Genomic DNA, 17,707 nt, shown 5'->3' with positions numbered 1-17,707 from the left:
GATTCAAGGATTCAAATCATTCAAACAAAAGCTCAGAACAAGACTGTCCAGAACTCACACTTTGTGTGTGTGAAACTCACTGATCCGGTTGCTAGGAGCTATTACACCCTTCACTTCGGTTTTCCAGAAACATCCATCAGCAACAGCATCCACACACACATACTTGTCCGTGCATACAGTACATGCACGGTGACTCACAGGCAACCATGTCTCACCTATGACACAGAAGGGCTTCCTGGCGAAACGCAGTCTCCCTTGCCATCCTCTGTAGCGACAGCAGCATCCGGCAGACCAGATGCGAATGATGTACTCCAGACCAAACACAACGATCATTACAAACTCCTGCAAATTGCAACGCAACATCATATCATCTCATTAACCACACTGTATTCTAACACACTGGGCTGCGCTAGGAAGCTAAATACACAAGCTTTTATCTTACTATCAAATGTAACAATATATTTCAATAAAAGTTTTCAAATTCAAATTCCTTTTTGTGACTGCAGCAAGTATAGGGGGATACGTTTTTCCCCCCACTTAAAGCAGCAGATATACTCACCATAATGGCCTTGACAGACTTCTACTTAATAATATCTAAGATAATATCATTGATCTAAAGGAGGGTTGTTTTTTGTACATTATAGTTACTCACAATTATTTTCACATATTACATGAGATATTTTCATATTACAATTTTATAATATATAGTACTGTGCAAACGTTTTAGCAAAGATGCCTTCAAAATAATCAAATTAAATGTTTCTACATTTAAAAAAAAAATATTGTGAAGAGCAGTAAACAGTAGTAAATGAATCAAAGTCAATATTTGGTGTGACAAAAAAATTAAAATAAAAACAGTAGCCTCCAGTACATTTAGTGTAGTTTTATAAGGAAATGGGCTGTAAGTTTTACTGAGCATCTTGCAGAACCAGCTGCAGTTCTTCTGGAGCCTTTGACTGTCGCACCTGCTTCTTATTTTTGTTATCTTTATAACCCAGCAGCCTTAAAGTGTCTCTTATGTAATATTTTGCTTTCTTTACTGATATACAAACATTTTTCTGTAACATTTAATTTTGTGCTAGAAAACTGATGCTTGAAAATCTAAAATGTTTTTTGTACTGACTTGATAATGTAGAAGTCATAAAATAAAAAAAAATTAAATCTATAACAAAGTTCGTACTAATAAAAATAGGGTGCCTAAAACTTTTGCACTGTACTGTATATATCATATACAATTTTAAAACATATTATAATCATATTACATACAAAGCTTTCAAAGAAGCATGACATTTCAGATGTGCTTCATCAGGTGTGCAAGCACAGTGCTTCCGAGACTGCAGGAGGTGAAACCACTGAATATTTGAAACAGTTAATCTGTCAAAATATGACTTTTATTGCATGGCGTTCCAAAGTTTGGGGAGTGTAGATAACTTCACTGCTCCTGTAACAACAACTAAGATATGAAGATATGCAAAGGGAGATTAATGTTTTGTCCATCACTGTTATGTCCATCTCTCCTCTGGACAGAAGAAATCCTTCAATTGGACAGTCTCCTCTTGGTTTCTCCAAAGTACAACTGATTGCACCTCTCGAAGGAAAGACTATAAACAACTCCTGTGTTGGTGCATTAGGAGTGATGAGTGACAAAACGTGTTTATTTAGAGCTTGTGATTTTAGTGACTGTATTCATAAATTTGCATGTGGAACATCTGGAATGGTCGTGTGCAAGAGCGCTACAGAGTCTATTAGTCTGATCATTAAATTCCGTGTCTTGTCTTTCTCAATTGTGTTATCATGGGCCATGGCTTCATCTGTGACATTATCTAGGAAATAATCACATATTTCCTTTTCTGGATGAAGTCTTCATTCTCACTGCGAATGTGTTTAACTGTGAGAAAAGAATGGGATTTTTTGCAGTGCTTGGGATGGGAAGAGTTGTACTCCAAGTACGAATGAGAGTCTGGGGGCTTTATATTATGTTTGGTAAAGTGAAAGCGTTTGGATGAGGACAATTTAAAAAAATAAAACAATAAGAGATGCTCTATAGTGTTGAACATGGTACAGTATAATGTACAGTGAGTCCTAGAGCAGCAAAATGCCTGACTATGCAGTTTGAGATGGAACTGTGTACTGCCCTGTAGGAGCCCATAATAGTATCTGGTTAGTGTAATTACCCCTGGAGCTCGTTTCTCAATGTCGGCTGCAGACCCTGTTAATTGCACCGTTTGATAAATCCAACAGGATTCACTGGTACTCTCAGCAGATTAAAACATCTGTCAGTACAGCACATTGCGACAAAGCTGACAGTTCTGCAGCAGAACAGCAGATTATCTCTCCAGCATTTAGTACTCATGTTGGACTCAACGTGCACCTCACATACAAACCCTGGCAGAAATGATGGAATTACCACACTTAAAGGATGTTCACCCAGCTTCTTTTTTAATTTTTTTTTACTTCATAGCAAATATACAAATCACAGATATAACGCAAAACATTTTGGCTTCATGAAACATACCTCAAACAAATGAAATTGTAAGCACTATTTTTTAACTGCAGACTAATTTGCATTTTAGTTGAATACTGGTATTTGTTTTAGAAATGCAAATTACAAGGTGATTCTATCATTTTTCCTCAACATTCCATAATTTTTTTTCCTCTACTTGATCTTGAAAAAAAAAAGACATTAATTAAAATAATTTCATTTAACTTGTTTGAGGTAGATTTCATGACACCAGAATGTTCAGCTAGTAAATGTTTAGTGTCATATCTGTGATTTGTTTATTTACTACGAAGTAAAAAAGCCGGGTGGACATCCTCGAAGTGTGGTGATGCTATAATTTTTGCACGGGGTTGTACATGTACGTTTTGGTTAATTAAGCAAAACATTTTTAAAAATAATTTTTAAAAATATCAGTAACTAAAACATAGTATTATTGCATATTTTTATTATTATCTAATTTTATTGTAGGCTCTTTATTCATGCCATATATCTTATGCATGTATCTACCAAATCTGGCTTCTGAGGCTTCTTCCTGCAGTTCAGATTTCACATTATTCAGCAAATCTGGGAAACTTAAGCTTGGGTAGAAATACACTCAGCATTTTTTTAATAGCTGAGAGTGACTTCCATGCACTCTCATAACAGACTAATTTCCCAGGGTGCCATCTGATACAGAGTGGATTGTTTCTACATCAGTGGGAGTAAAGCCACCTTCGACCAATGCACAGCAGGACATATCAGCTCATCCAGCAACCCAACTGAGATGTGACTGACAGCCCATTCTCACCTTGGGCTGGTCATACTGATCATACTTACCAATAAAACAATGCTGGGAATTTAGTTTAACAAAACTAAATAAAATATGTATCATATAGCAAGACAATACATTTGTTCACAAGAGCCAAAGGAGGTCCTGGAACATGAGATAAAAAATAATATTTGTCAGACATTTGAGACTTTTTCTAATCAAACTATGCTGTTTTTTTGTGTGATAATGTGTCACATGTCCTGTGGTGAGGAGTGTGTTTTGTTCTCACCAGTATGAGTAGGCAGTGATTAGAGAGGTCCATATGATCCGGGATGGTGGAGAAGACAGACAGAACCAGACAGCCAAACACCAGGATGAAGCTGCCAGAAATCAAGACACAGAAACAAAACATTTTATTTTCTAAGTAATTGCTCCTGCAGGTGTGCCTTCAAATCTGTGAGGCATTGATTACCTAAAACATCAGACGGATAAGGTTAATGGCACTCATCCTGAATTTGGGTCATGCTCCAATGAGCACGGTGTTGACCATGAGAGAGAAAGTGGAGTAGTGAGCAGAATATGAGCCCTGGTTTTGTCTGTGAGCAGATCATTATCAGACCAAATGCCAGCGTCTGGCCAGCTCAGATAAGAGCACAGGTAACACTGAACTTAATGTCTGAACACACGCCACTGCACACACACCAGGCTTCACCAACCAACCAGGCTCTCAGTGTGATGCAAAGCCTTTCCACATTGTACATGAGTGTTAAAATAGCAAGCTTGGTGACTGACACACACATACACACACACACACACACATACAAACACACATACTCACTCACTCACTCACTCACTCACTCACTCTCAACACAATGAATGTGTTTTGCATCACGGTCCAAACACACTTCAGTCCTTCAGCACTGCTGGGAAGTGTAAATATATAGTGGATCCACTAACTACATAAATAGAATTGTTATATGGATATAAATGATAAATTATAGGAAGAAAAATTAACAACAAAAACAGAATTGTGTCAACCACTTTCTTCTTCCCATTTGAACAGTGAAGAATATCGTACACCTATCATTACCAGGAAATGGGAACGCTGACACAGGGTACACTGTGCTTGTTAAATGTAGAGTGCACAAGTAATTTAGTCCTTATCTGGAGCAATGAATAGGAAATAAAGGTGAGATCTGGTGGACACAGCCCCTGAATCAGTTTACAATTTAACCTGAACACTTAGCCTAGCCAACAATACTGCCATATTCAATAAGTGTGAGTTTTTGAGTTTTTGTCAGGGTATTTAACTGATATCTGATATTGATTTTATATATATATATATATATATATATATATATATATATATATATATATATATATATATATATATATATATATTCCCCTGTATCTCTGTCTGTTTCTTTATATCACCATTCCTTCTTCTTCTTCTTCTTCTTCTTCTTCTTCTTCTTCTTCTTCTTCCTCTCTCTCTCTCTCTCTCTCTCAGAGGGGAGGTAAGGGTAATTTGTGTGTCTGGGGTGGATCAGCAATGACGTATGTGTGTAACAGCTGTCACTGACTTCCTTTACCTGTTTAACTAATCACTCGTTCTGTAAGTTTCTGAGTGCTATAGTCTGTCTCCTCCGTCCCTTACCGCTGAAAGCCAGACACCTTGACCTGAAACTCACATCTTACTAGACAGACTACAAGGAAGAATATCTCCTCATGTTTTTCCTTCTCATCCAGCCACACACACACACACACACACACACACACACACACACACACACACACACACACAACCATGTATTTCTACTGACGTGGGTATTAATGTAGGTAAATAATGTAAACCTTAAAGCTGACTCTAACCTTTACCACACCAAACAAAATTTAGGGACAAGCCAAATTTCCTCATAATCCCAAACCTGCCTTGTATTACAATCATTATAGGGATATTTGGTCATCACAGATGGCTAAAAAGGCAAAAAGGTTGGATGATATGATGCTATGAAGTCAGTATTGTGAAAAAGTATGATACTTCTGCCATATTGCCCAGTCCAACTGCCTATACGTTTTACTATAAATGTGTGGAAACACACACAGCAGCATAACACGGCTCTGTTTACCTTGGAGGTGCATACTAGACACCCACAGACACATGTACCTTCACACACACACACACACACACACACACACACACACACACATCAGCTGTGAAAAGAGTCCCTGGTGTAGTCGTTACTGCCTCAGCTTTTACACTAGATACACAAACACACATACACAGGAGTGATCTCAGGGATCTCTTCTTGCACTTAGTGTCAGAGGTGGGGGAAACTGAGCCGTGTCTCTGCATGCAGCTAGACAATGTCTGTCTTTTATCAACCCTGAGCGTCGAGGCCACCTCGTCAGACTCCTGTGGACACACACCAGCCTCCATAGCCTGCACCACAGGAAGCGCTTTCTCCCAATGACGCAAAACATAGCAGCAATCTCCACTTTTTCAGTTCTGCACCTGTATGTGTGTGTGCCAATCAGGACACTAATCTAGAGACAGAATTTACAATATAAAAAGGCGCTGATCTCAACTGAAATAAAGAACCTGGCTGTCTGTATTGTGTGTGTTGTCCATGTGAGAATTGTTAAACCCAAGAGAGCACTAATAATGAGAGTGAACACTGAATTGCCAACAATTCACTCATCCGCTGGACAACCACCAACTCACACTGCATGGCCAAACAGGACACACTAGAGGGCACTGTTGCAATCTGTCCTGTCTTTCTCTCTCTCTCTGCCATACAGAAGAGAAGAGAAGAGTATTTCTTAGCTCAGAGGTCAGTCTTTGCCTTCTTGACAAGACAAACAAGCTAATTCATTTTCCATAGGATTACTGTGATACATTAAATAGGTAAACCACAGTCCAAAACGCATTATTGCCTGAATTATAACGGCTGCTCTGTGAGTTATTGAATGCCATGTACAAGTAACCCGCAGACATCTGGCTCTGATTTGGCCTGGGCTAACAGCCCTGGTCTGCTCTGTCTGAAGGGAAAGGTCTGGACACTCACTACTGTTTTCCCTGCAGCTGCAGCAGCCTGGTCCACACACTGTCTCACACATGGATCAGGGGTCAGAAGGAAAGCAGTAACGAGTGATAAGGGTTCGGTCTGAACATGTCTTCCAAAAGAAGACAGAATTATGTAATAGGCGAAACTAATGTTCTGTGCTTTGCCAGTGAAGACAGCTAACAGGTGATTCCAGCATTGTGTAATGTGGTTAAATGAGACTGTCAGAGATTAAAACAATGCTGATGTCCATCATCAGACATGAGATGGTGACAGAGCTGCTGACATGCAGCAACAATTTCTTTGCTCTCTGAAGGTGAGATTCATTCTGACCTGGTCAGACGACATTCAGACACAGCCCTGTCAACTTGTGAAACGATACACTAGTACTACACGCGTCCACTTTAAATTCCAATTTTGCAACCTTTTGTAAATGTGCTTCCTGATGCTTTAATAAATGTAAATGAAATACATTAGTTTAAAACACAAATTGTGTAATGTGAGGTTAGATGAGGCAGGACGCAAGCGTGAAACTTCAATGCATGCATTATTAAGGGTAATTATGAGTTGAAGTTAGGTGTGAAAATGGGTCAACGTAGGCATGCAGCAACATACTAAGACAATTCATAATCATAAACATTAACATGGGCGAGGGGCAGAACATGGAAGATAAACTAGAAAACACAAATAAACACAAGTCTAAGGTATAAAAGGGACCAACTAATGTAGGGATAAACACATAACAGGTGAACACATTAGGGGAACAAACCAACCAAGCATGTGGCATGAACCTATAACTAAATACATCAGAGCAGTGTTCATTGTGCTGGGAAATGTGCTTGGAAGGAGGAATTTATGGCAAACCTAATATCATTACTTATGGCTGTCATAGTAACTGTGCGTTGAATAGAGGTAGATCACAAGAACACAAATGTATTATGAAGAGGAATTCCTGGAATAAAGATCCTGGAAACTTGCTTGATCAGATCTGAAATCTTATAGAGAGGGAAACAACCCATAATCATAAGTACTTCGATTTACTGCAGTTTCCTGGTTATTGCTGCATGGACATCCATCCATCCATCCATCCATCCATCCATTTTTTATACCACTTATCCTACTGGGTCTTGGGAAACCTGGAGCCTACCCCAGTGAGCATGAGGCACAAGGCGGGGTACACCCTGGATGCCCACACACCCAGTCGTATACTGCAGACACTGGACATGCCAATCAGCCTACCATGCATGTCTTTGTACTGGTGGAGGAAACTGGAGTACCCGGAGGAAACCCTGGCAGCATGAGGAGAACACGCAAGCGCCGCACACACAGGGCAGCGATGGGAATCAAACCAACAACCCTGGAGGTGTGAGGTGAACATGCTAACCACTAAACCACCGTGCTCCCTGCTGCATGGATATAAAATTAAAACTTTGGCAGAAAGAACTTTACTTCAAGCAGCTTATACTATCCACTTAAATGCCTCACACCACAGCAACCATCCAGGAAAGGTTATCAGTCCAGCTCACTCTAAATGAGGCTATGCTTCAGCTGCCTTCACAAGGACTTTTTGCTATCCATCAGAAACATACTTCTTGAATTTGGGTTCAGCAGGAACAATGCACCAATGGACAACACAGACCAAAGAAAAAATAACTGTCCATCCATTAAAAGGTTCACTATAGGATTTCAACAGTACATACGCTGACACGGCCATGTGTCAGGCTCGGTCAAGGCAGGCTGTAAACTAATCTTGGTTGGCAGTTCACATCCAGATCTATATAATACCGTGCTACAAATGTATAAGGGTGCTGCACATCCATCTCGGCTTGGCATGCTGTCAGTGTGTGCACAGGTCTATCAGGTTAGCACAACATAAAATACTCTACCCACAAAATAAACTTTGACAACAAACCAACCCAGGAGATCAATGTGTTTTCTGAAAGATGCCAAAAACTTGAGAAAACAGCCTTCATTCTGTCCATCACTCATTACCCACACAGTGAGTAAACTGCAACTGGAGTTCTGTGCCTCAGTCAAATACAGCGGAGTTCTTACGGATGTATGTATACAGCACTTAGTGAGTAGAGCAAAAGCAGCAGCCCACAACACCCTCTATACCAGCTAACACATGATCAGCAACTAAGCAAGCTTAACGCAGTTCGGTCCGTCTTGACATAACCTGCCAATCTGGTGGAAATACACTCTACACACAGAGTCTTTGGGTCTTTCTTGAACGTTTGCAGGGGAAAATTCCTCCCACCACCATCAGTGAAGCACCAGTTAAGAGTTGTAGCACCATTTGCTACGAATGTCCTTGAGCACAGCACAATACAATACAATACAATACATCTATAATCAGCAGCACTGCAGCAGTAGCAAGCTAGAAACATTACAAAACAACTGGGAAGGTTATATCAGCAGGAAGTATCGCTAACATTACCTAAAGATAGCTGATATCTACCTACCCTCCCTATAATGACAAATCAGTACTATATGGCTTTATAGCACACAGCTGTGGAGGAGTAATGACTCATAATTGGGTGTCACACAGAAGAGGATGGATTCTCTTTTGAGTCTGGTTCCTGTCAAGGTTTTTTCTTTTCTAAATGTACATATATGTTGAATGTTGAGAAACTGCTTCAGTACAATCCATCCATCCATCTTCTATACCGCTTACTCCTTTTCAGGGTCACAGGGAACCTGGAGCCTATCCCAGGAGCATCGGGCACAAGGCAGGGTACACCCTGGACAGGGTACCAGTCCATCCAGTCCCCACAATCACATACACACTCACATTCATACATTACAGACACTTCAGACACGCCAATCAGCCTACCATGCATGTCTTTGGACTGGTGGAGGAAACCGGAGTACCCGGAGGAAGCCCCCGCAGCACAGGGAGAACATGGAGAACATGCAAACTCCGCACACACATGGCCCCAGCGGGACTCGAACCCCGGACCCTGGAGGCGTGAGGCTAACCACTAAGCCACCATGCGCCCGCTTCGGTACAATGTCCATTGTTAAAAGTGCTATATAAATAAAACAGTTTTTTTTTTCTGTTCTCCTCCTGATGAATCACAACTGGATCCTTTACCCACCGGGATGTGAAGAGCTGGTAGGATTCTATGCTCTAAATATTTTTAGGAACACTCCAAAATAGGATGCCCTCTTTCATCAGCAAGGCCTTTCCTCCTGCAGAACTGGATGTTTCCTGTGTTGTCTCTAGAGACTGTTTTGTGTGAAAATCCCAGGAGATCAGCAGTTTCTGAAATACTCAAACCAACCCCTCTGGCACCATCACCCATGCCACGGTTAAAGGCAGAATAATTTTATGCATTGTGCTGCTGTGGATAAAGATCACAGTCTATTTGATCAGCTTCATCAAAGTACTGTTTAATCTCTTCATAAATATTAAAAAGTAATTTTAGACAACATTTTCTGTAGTTACATTCACATTGTCCAGAAAAGCCAAACTGGCTGAAATGTGTGTCTTTTAGTTGATTGAAGAGCAGACACACTTTTGTCATCTGCAATGGAAACAGTGCAAGCTGGTAGTCTCACTCAACTGCAGTACTGAGGACAGGATTGACACAGATGCACACACTTACCCACACTTCTAATTGCTATGTACATTTAATTTGAAAACTGTACTGTCTGCAGTTTATTCAGCAGAGAAGTCTTAATGAGCTACAGTAGGAGCAGAAAGCATTTCTCTTTTCTGTCTTTCTATTGTGCTCTATTTAGTCGCCAGGACTTAAGAGTGTGTGAAGGGTCAGCGACGTGAGAGGTCAGCGTTTTCCACAACCCTGTAGCCCGCTGTCATTATCACCTCTCTTTTTTGTTTTACAGACAGGTCATGAACTCTTTCTCAATTGCAAACACTCATGCACACAAACACGCACACACATAAAACTGGAGGTACTAAACAACCAGGAGCAGAGAGAAAGCGAGAGAATAAAAGAGTGTGTATGTGTGTGTGTGTGGTTTGAATGTAAGGAGAGAATTGAAGAAAGATGCTAGGTGCCAGTGCACAGTGACTGTTTGTTTCTCTCTCAATTCAATGCCACAGCAAATGAATAAAGTCCTTAATGTGAAAAACTGTACAAAAGTCATTCATATCCATAGAGTATAAGCCACCGTACCCTACATACATACATACACACATACATATTATTAGTAGTATTAATAGTAGAAGTAGTAGTAGTAATAGTATTATGCACACAACATACCTTGTACCTCTCTTTTGATATTTTCTTTCTGTATTTTTGCATTTTATATTTTTGTATTTTAACTTTTTTTTTTTTTTTTGATTTTACCCTTACCTTGACTTGCTTTTATTTAACTGTCTGCTCTGCAGCGTAATCATTTCAAACGCCTGTTAAACATTTTATCCTGTGCAAACTGACATTACAACAAAACTAAATCTAAACCATGCTCCTCTGAGAGCAGTAGTGAAAGATCTGATGATGGACAAGTAGAAGAGAGGGATGAAAGTGCACTGTACTGTGTCCATGTTTCTGCTTTTCTCTGCGAAAAGCACAAGTTCCACATCCCTCTGTCCTCCAGCCCAGCGGCAGCTGCTCCTGTTTACACGCAATAGCCTGTGTTTATATGCAACTGCACGGCAACTTAACAGCTCCACTTGTGCAAACAAAGTCTTGCACATTGCGCAGCATGAAAGCATGGACAATTACACAGACAATTCCAAAGCATATTCATCACTGTGACATCGCTCCTGACCGTGATATAATCTCTGCTTGTTTACAAACATTTACCTGAAAACAATCATCCTGATTTAACTGTACCAAACAAAATGGCAATACGATGTTAAATTTAGAGTCATCTGGTTTTGTTGGGTGAAAATGTGTTTGGGTGAAAGTGGGACTATTTCTAGACTCAGCTGGAAGTCGGTGTGTCGGAAAATGACTAACAGTCTAATTCCAATGTAGTTTATCTATCAGCAGTGCATTAGTGCAAGGAAATTAGCTGATCCTACAGCTATTTAAAGAATTGTTGAGTGGATGTGATAACAGATTCTCACCAAAAATAGTCTGTAGACACCCAAGATGGTAATTTTATCATGGCTGCATGGAGTGTGTGTACACAGTGCAGAATGAAAAGTATGAACACACAATATCTAAACACTTACACATCTTAAGAACACACCGCTCAGATACTAGTCAACAGCTGTGGGAAGAAAAGGGTTGTGGTTGTTGTATATGAAGGGTTTACAGATCTGACACTACATGTAAAATTAATTGTGAAACAGTCTTTCCACTCTACAGTGCATCTGTATTTGAACTAAATTAAATAGTATATTGGGGTGTGTCAAATGAACACTATCAGATTTGCCTGAACACTAGAATGGCCCAGAAGGTTATTTAGACTTTTTTTTTTAATCATGAGATAATTGCTTTAAGGAAATAAATCTCTGGTATGTATTGATCAGGCTCACTCACTCCCAGTAATCTCCTCGTCCTGGTTATGGTCGCACTGGACTCAGAGCCTATGCTCGGAACATTAGGCATGAGGCAGGAGTACATCCTAAATGGGACTCCAGAGCACTATGAACCCTCACATTCATACCTAGGGGTAATTTAGCAAAGATGTGAACAAACCTTGAAAAATAAACTCAGCCTAGACAGTAGCCCTATGATCATTACCAAACTGTAGATCCTGAAGCTATAAGGCAGAGGTTTGACCTTTGTATGAGATCAATATTACAAATAGCATACGGTTGCTGATTAAAGCCATAGTCGTCTTTCTGACTGTACACATATAATCTACATGCTGTTTCATTTCAGTAAGTAGCGTTAATTAATATCTATGTTAATTTCAGGGAGTTTGCATAATAATTTCATAGAAGCTTCTGTAATGGCCAGTTTGACTGTTCTACATGTTTAGTCTGCATTACTGAGGGGAATTTCAGTTCTTTTCAGTGAGTCAGATCATTTGGCTCAGTTCACCAATCACAACCAAACTCTACAAATATTTACTATATTTTAAATAGTGATTAAGTAAGGGTGAAATTGTTTCATGAAATCTCACGTTATGGTCTATTTAACAAAATAACATTACTATGCACTGAAGTTTATAAAAAACAATTATTTAAATAATTGTATAAAATGCTTAGAATAATTCGTTTTAAAAATCAGCCATGCACTACAAATTTGTATTAACAGTGCATTAATGTCATTCTGCCTGCTGTGTGTGTGTTCATTAAGAAGATCCATTTCCATTTTTCCTGGTAACTGATAATTTCCCCAAATACATTACAGTACATCTTCAACAAGTAGCAGTGCAGTGGGTCCTCCCTGCCTCATACACACAGCTCAGATGCTGTATACAGTGTAGATATAGAATATGTGGCTCACACGTGTTTCTTGTTGCCCAGGTGTGCCCAGTTTGATTGATTATTTAAACAATTAATAACTCTGAATGTCTACTCTTGGTTTGAGCTCTGGGATTCACCTGTGAAGGCTGCAACTGTTGTAAAAAATTATAAAACAACATGAGCAGAGATCAGAGAGCTGTCTATGGGAGAAAAGCAAGCCATTTGAAAGCTGAGAAAAGTGAGAACATCCAGAGCTATTGCACAGGCATTGGGCATAGCCAATACAACAATTTTTAATGTTCTGAGAAAGAAAGAAACCACGGGTGTACTAACAACCTGACATCAGACAGGTTGGCCAAGGAAAGCAACAGCAGTTGATGACAGAATCATTGTCAGGGCTGTGAAGAGAAGCAACAGTCAGTGACATCACCAACTACTTCACCAACAAATGAAATAAGAGACTAAAGGCCAGATTGGAATTTACAAAGAAATACAGAGATGAGCTACAAAATTTCTGGAACCAAGATTAACCTCAACAAAGTGATGGAAAGGCCAAAGTGTGGAGAAAGAAAAGATCTGCTCATGATCCAAAACATACAATCTCATCTATGAAACATGGTGGAGGTAGTGTCATGGCTTGGGCTTGCATGGCTGTTTCTAGAACAGGCTCACTAATCTTTATTGATGCTGTAACTCATGGTGGTAGAAGCAGAATTAATCAGACGTTTACAGGAACATTTTGTCGGCCAATTTACAGAGAAATGCAACTAAATTAACCGGGAGGAACTTTATCATGCAGCAAGACAAATATCCAAAACATACTGCAAACTCAACAATGGACAACATCAGGGCGAAAAAGTGGAAGGTTTTAGGCTGGCCAAGTCCATCACAAGACTTTAACCCAATTAGCATGCATTTCACCTCCTGAAGAGGAAACTGAAGGGATTTAATTCACTGTAACATGACCTGTTCCTATATTTCTGCTCACTAACCACTGGGTGGTCTGCCTCCAAAAGGTTCCATGTTCTAAGTTGTTTAACAAATCTAGATGTAATTGTCAGGAAATGAATGCTGAAATTCTGATCTGTCATCTCACATTCATCTTTTAATCATCTGTGTGTTTGTGTTTAATTCTTTGTTATATTGATTTGTGTTAAAAACAAATATATCACACTGTCTAATCTAGTCCATATACATTAAGATAAATAAACCATATAAAATAAATGATAAAGAAAACATAGAATTTGAGTTTGTCTCCCTGACAACTCGTTTCATATCACCTATAATTTATTTATTGTAAATTGATTTGCTATAGTATAGTTATACTATTTGTATATGGCCAGTGGCCATATATAATAAACAAGAAACACTTTCATTTACAACATGGAGGCCTTGTATTGTCCAATCAGGAACGGTGCTGTCCAGGGTACTGAAACTGTTCCCATAATGCCACAGCCATGTCACATATTATTTTATTTTCAATTATACTTCATGGAGTATCATCAGCACCAGGGTTTACTGTTAATATAGTCCTAAAATCCATTTCATTAATCAACAAATTAATGAGAAGTTAAGCTATGCAATGAAAACTATGTCGAGAAATAAACTGTTAAGCACACGATCATGAACAGGTATTTAATCTGATTGAACTAATAGAGCTCTGTGGACCTCATCATAACTCCTCCACCCCAGTGCTTATGTGAGACACATTACACACTAGACGTTAAAGGAGTGTCGTTCCCCTGCAGTCCCCCAAACACTTTTACAGAGGAACGCCGCATCAAACTCATACTTACAGCCAAATAAAACACTGAGGGAGCCCATAAAGCTCACCCAGCCCTCCGCTAACTGCAGACTTATTGCAACGTTCCGTCCACAAACACTCCTAATCCGTTCGCTCCTCTCTCTGCTCCACTCCGGCTGGCTGATGTAACGGCACAATGAGCTATTGCGTGCTGATCACTACTGGGTTTTGCACTCTGTCTTCAGGAGGACAGGCAGAAGACAGGATGTCCCCCTGCCAAGAGTCTATTAACTAATCCCTTGTTTATAAAGTCTACTTCAGTATCTTACAAGACTGATCGGCTAGATAAAACACAGGGTTTTATTTCTAAGCAACTACTTAACAAAACATGGTGCAGCCAAGGCATCCACTGCCCCAGGAACCCTTCCGGGCAAGAGTTCACTGGAGTGAATGCAAACACTTATTAAGCTTCTACCATCAATAATCACTCATTATAATTATTAGGCTCATTAGTCAAAAAGCACAAATAATAACACATGCGAACAGTTTACTTCTGCTAAATACAAGATCTGACAAATATAGCACCGTCTTCGTACTTCTATTTTTATCTACATTAATCAACAGTCATTTCGGTACTTTTTTTTTTTTTTAAAGCGCTGAAGCCACAGTCAATGGAGGTCTTTCAGGCTATGGCAGTGCTTGTGTTCCTGTCATCTGGGCCTTTGACAAATGCAATTCTTAAAGTGCAGCCTCATCTATTTTTAGTAGTGTGAAGACATTTGACAAGGTTAAAACTTAAGTAATCATTATAATAACATACGTTTTTCATGGAGCCATTGTTCAGTTTTAAAGTAGTTATTTTTACAGTGATGTCTACAAAGAATAGTCATAGTCCCTCCCAGACAAAACAACTCCTACTACAACAGCAGCAACAACAACAAAAGTTGCGGGTTTATGTGAGTGACAATGGGACAAATAAAATGATCCTCTTTGTAGGCAGAGTGTGAAAGACAAAGGGAGAGAAATGGACTAAACAGTGGGCTGAAGAGTTAGAGCCGTAATGATTCTTAAGAGCAGTCAACATCACCCGCGCGTCTGAGGAACAGGGCCAAATTTCCATGATGCAGTGCTGCTTGGCTTTGAAGGTGTGGGCCAGGAAACTTACTCTCTCCAACTCTCTCTCTCTCTCTCTCTCTCTCTCTCTTCCCCTCCTCCCTCTCTATCCTTTCCCTTTTGAGTACCATTAAGGAGAGTGGGAGTTAAAGGCACAAGCTCTTTTCCATGTGATGAGCACAAATCCTGTTCTAACAGGATCCAGACCTGGGGAAACTGGTGAGTTCCAGCAGCTGACAGGCTCCATAAACGCTGCTGGCATATGGGGAGACAGCAGCAGGTTCTCATCAAACCCCAAACACCCACTCCCTCAATCCAGTCTCTCTTTCTCATCCCTTCCACCTCGCTCACTCACTCCTGCTCCACACAGGTCTGTGCTAACCAGATGCGTCTTTCGCTACAGCCACCATGAGAGGAGACAAACACGTAGAGGTGAAGGACAAGTGTAGCAGAGGAGGGAGCGGGGGGTGGGGGGGGATTTGACAGGCAGGTAGGAGGACAGAAAGACAAGACATAAAGAGAAATGTGGGAAAATAAACGAGTGAGCCAGGGACATTCTGTGAACCAATTTTGCCTTATACTGTGTATACTGAAACGAAATCCCAAAAGGGATGTTTATAAGTGTTCGTATAACTCAGTAAAATAGAACACATGTCTAAGTAGATGCTCACAATGGCCTGAGCCATTGAATTTGGAGCCATGAGCGGATAGATGTCCTGTGGCTACTGCTGCTACTGTGCTGAGAGTACGTGTTTCTGCACACTGTCACCTGAACTGTCTCAGCACTCAGAGCCTGGAGAGGGGTTTAACAGACACTCGAGGTACAGGTACCAGATGTGAGAGAGGAGAGAGGAAGACTGAAGAAAAGAGGAGAAGAGAGTAGGGGAGAGGAGAGGAAAAATATCAGAGGAGAGGAGCGGAGAAAAGAAAAAAAATATGAGAGGAGTGGAGAGACAGAATAGGAGAGGAGTGGAGAGGAGAGACAAAATATGAGAGGAGAGACAAAATATGAGAGGAGAGGGGAAGAGAGGAGAGACAAAATATGAGAGGACAGGAGAGAAGTGGAGAAACAAAATATGGGAAGAGAGGAGAGGAGAGACAAACTATGAGAGGAGAGGAGAAGAGTGGAGAGACAAAAGATGAAAGGAGAGGACATAAGAGGAGAAGACAGAAGAGGAGAGGACAGAAGAAGAGACAAAAGAGGAGAAGACAGAAGAGGAGAGAACAGAAGAGAAGACAAGAAGAGAAGACAGAAGAGGAGGGGATAGAATAGGAGATGACAGAAGAGGAGACAGAAGAAGAGAGGATAGAAGAGGAGAAAACAGAAGAGGAGAGGACAGAAGAGGAGAAAACAGAAGAGAAGACAGAAGAGGAGGGGACAGAATAGGAGAGGACAGAAGAGGAGAAGACAGACAAAGAGAGGACAGAGGAGAGGACAAAATAAGAGAAGACAGAAGAGGAGAAGACAGAAGAGAAGACAGAAGAGGAGGGGACAGAATAGGAGAAGACAGAAGAGGAGAAGACCAGAAGCCTGAGTATTTCAAATTCTTCCCTCCTCAGCAGTTTCCTGAAGAGCGGGCGCAGACGAAACACGAGAGCCCGGACACAACCCCTCCCTAGCCACCGCTGGGCGACCTGCCTGAGACAGAGTGATACTTCTGTTGGTTACATGTGCATAATGTGTGTGTGTGTGTGTGTGTGTGTGTGTGTGTGTGTGTGTGTATGTGTGTGTGTGTGTGTGTGTTTGAGAAAGAGGACAGAGAGAAAAAACGGTGCTGTATGCCATTGTTAGATTCCTCAGTAAGTCCTCTGTCTCCATGCTGGTGTTAGTAATGCACTTGGGTTCCTCTGAAATGGTGCGAGCTCTACACTTCACTCTAAACACTCTTATCACACTCACTGCTAAACGCTCTCATTGTCTCACTGTCCCTCAGTCGCCGTCTCTGTCCGCCGGAGCAGACATATAAAGCCAGTGATGTACTAATCAGTGGACAGTGGTTTTGCAGAAGTGATATACTCTACCCAAACTGAGAGTCCACGGGAGCGCTACTGGAAAGAAGCGTGTCTGTAGTGGGACACACACTGCTGCCTAATGACAGACAAGAGGTCTTCATTTGAACACTATCCTCACCTCTTATCCTCCTAATTCACTACTGGCTTCCCATCACACATCAGACCAATCCAATTCACCACAGTGAAT

At 40.6% G+C, this 17,707-nt stretch overlaps 1 protein-coding gene across 12 annotated transcripts in view; it reads right to left on the bottom strand.

Moving 5' to 3' along the window:
* kcnq5a (potassium voltage-gated channel, KQT-like subfamily, member 5a) overlaps window positions 1-17,707 on the bottom strand; it is a 132,589-nt gene that overhangs the window by 36,946 nt on the left and 77,936 nt on the right. For all 12 annotated transcript variants that reach the window (XM_017464354.3, XM_017464360.3, XM_047154124.2 and 9 more), the window contains exons 2-3: window positions 3,538-3,628; window positions 216-342 (exon numbers count right to left, since the gene is read on the bottom strand). In XM_017464354.3, the coding sequence (XP_017319843.1) occupies window positions 216-342; window positions 3,538-3,628 (218 nt within the window). The remainder of the gene's footprint in view (window positions 1-215; window positions 343-3,537; window positions 3,629-17,707) is intronic.

This window comes from Ictalurus punctatus, chromosome 3 (genome assembly GCF_001660625.3).
Source record: "Ictalurus punctatus breed USDA103 chromosome 3, Coco_2.0, whole genome shotgun sequence".
Lineage (NCBI taxonomy): Eukaryota > Metazoa > Chordata > Actinopteri > Siluriformes > Ictaluridae > Ictalurus > Ictalurus punctatus.
The sequence above is the reverse complement of the archived record's forward strand: the minus strand, read 5'-3'. Positions and strand labels throughout refer to the sequence as shown.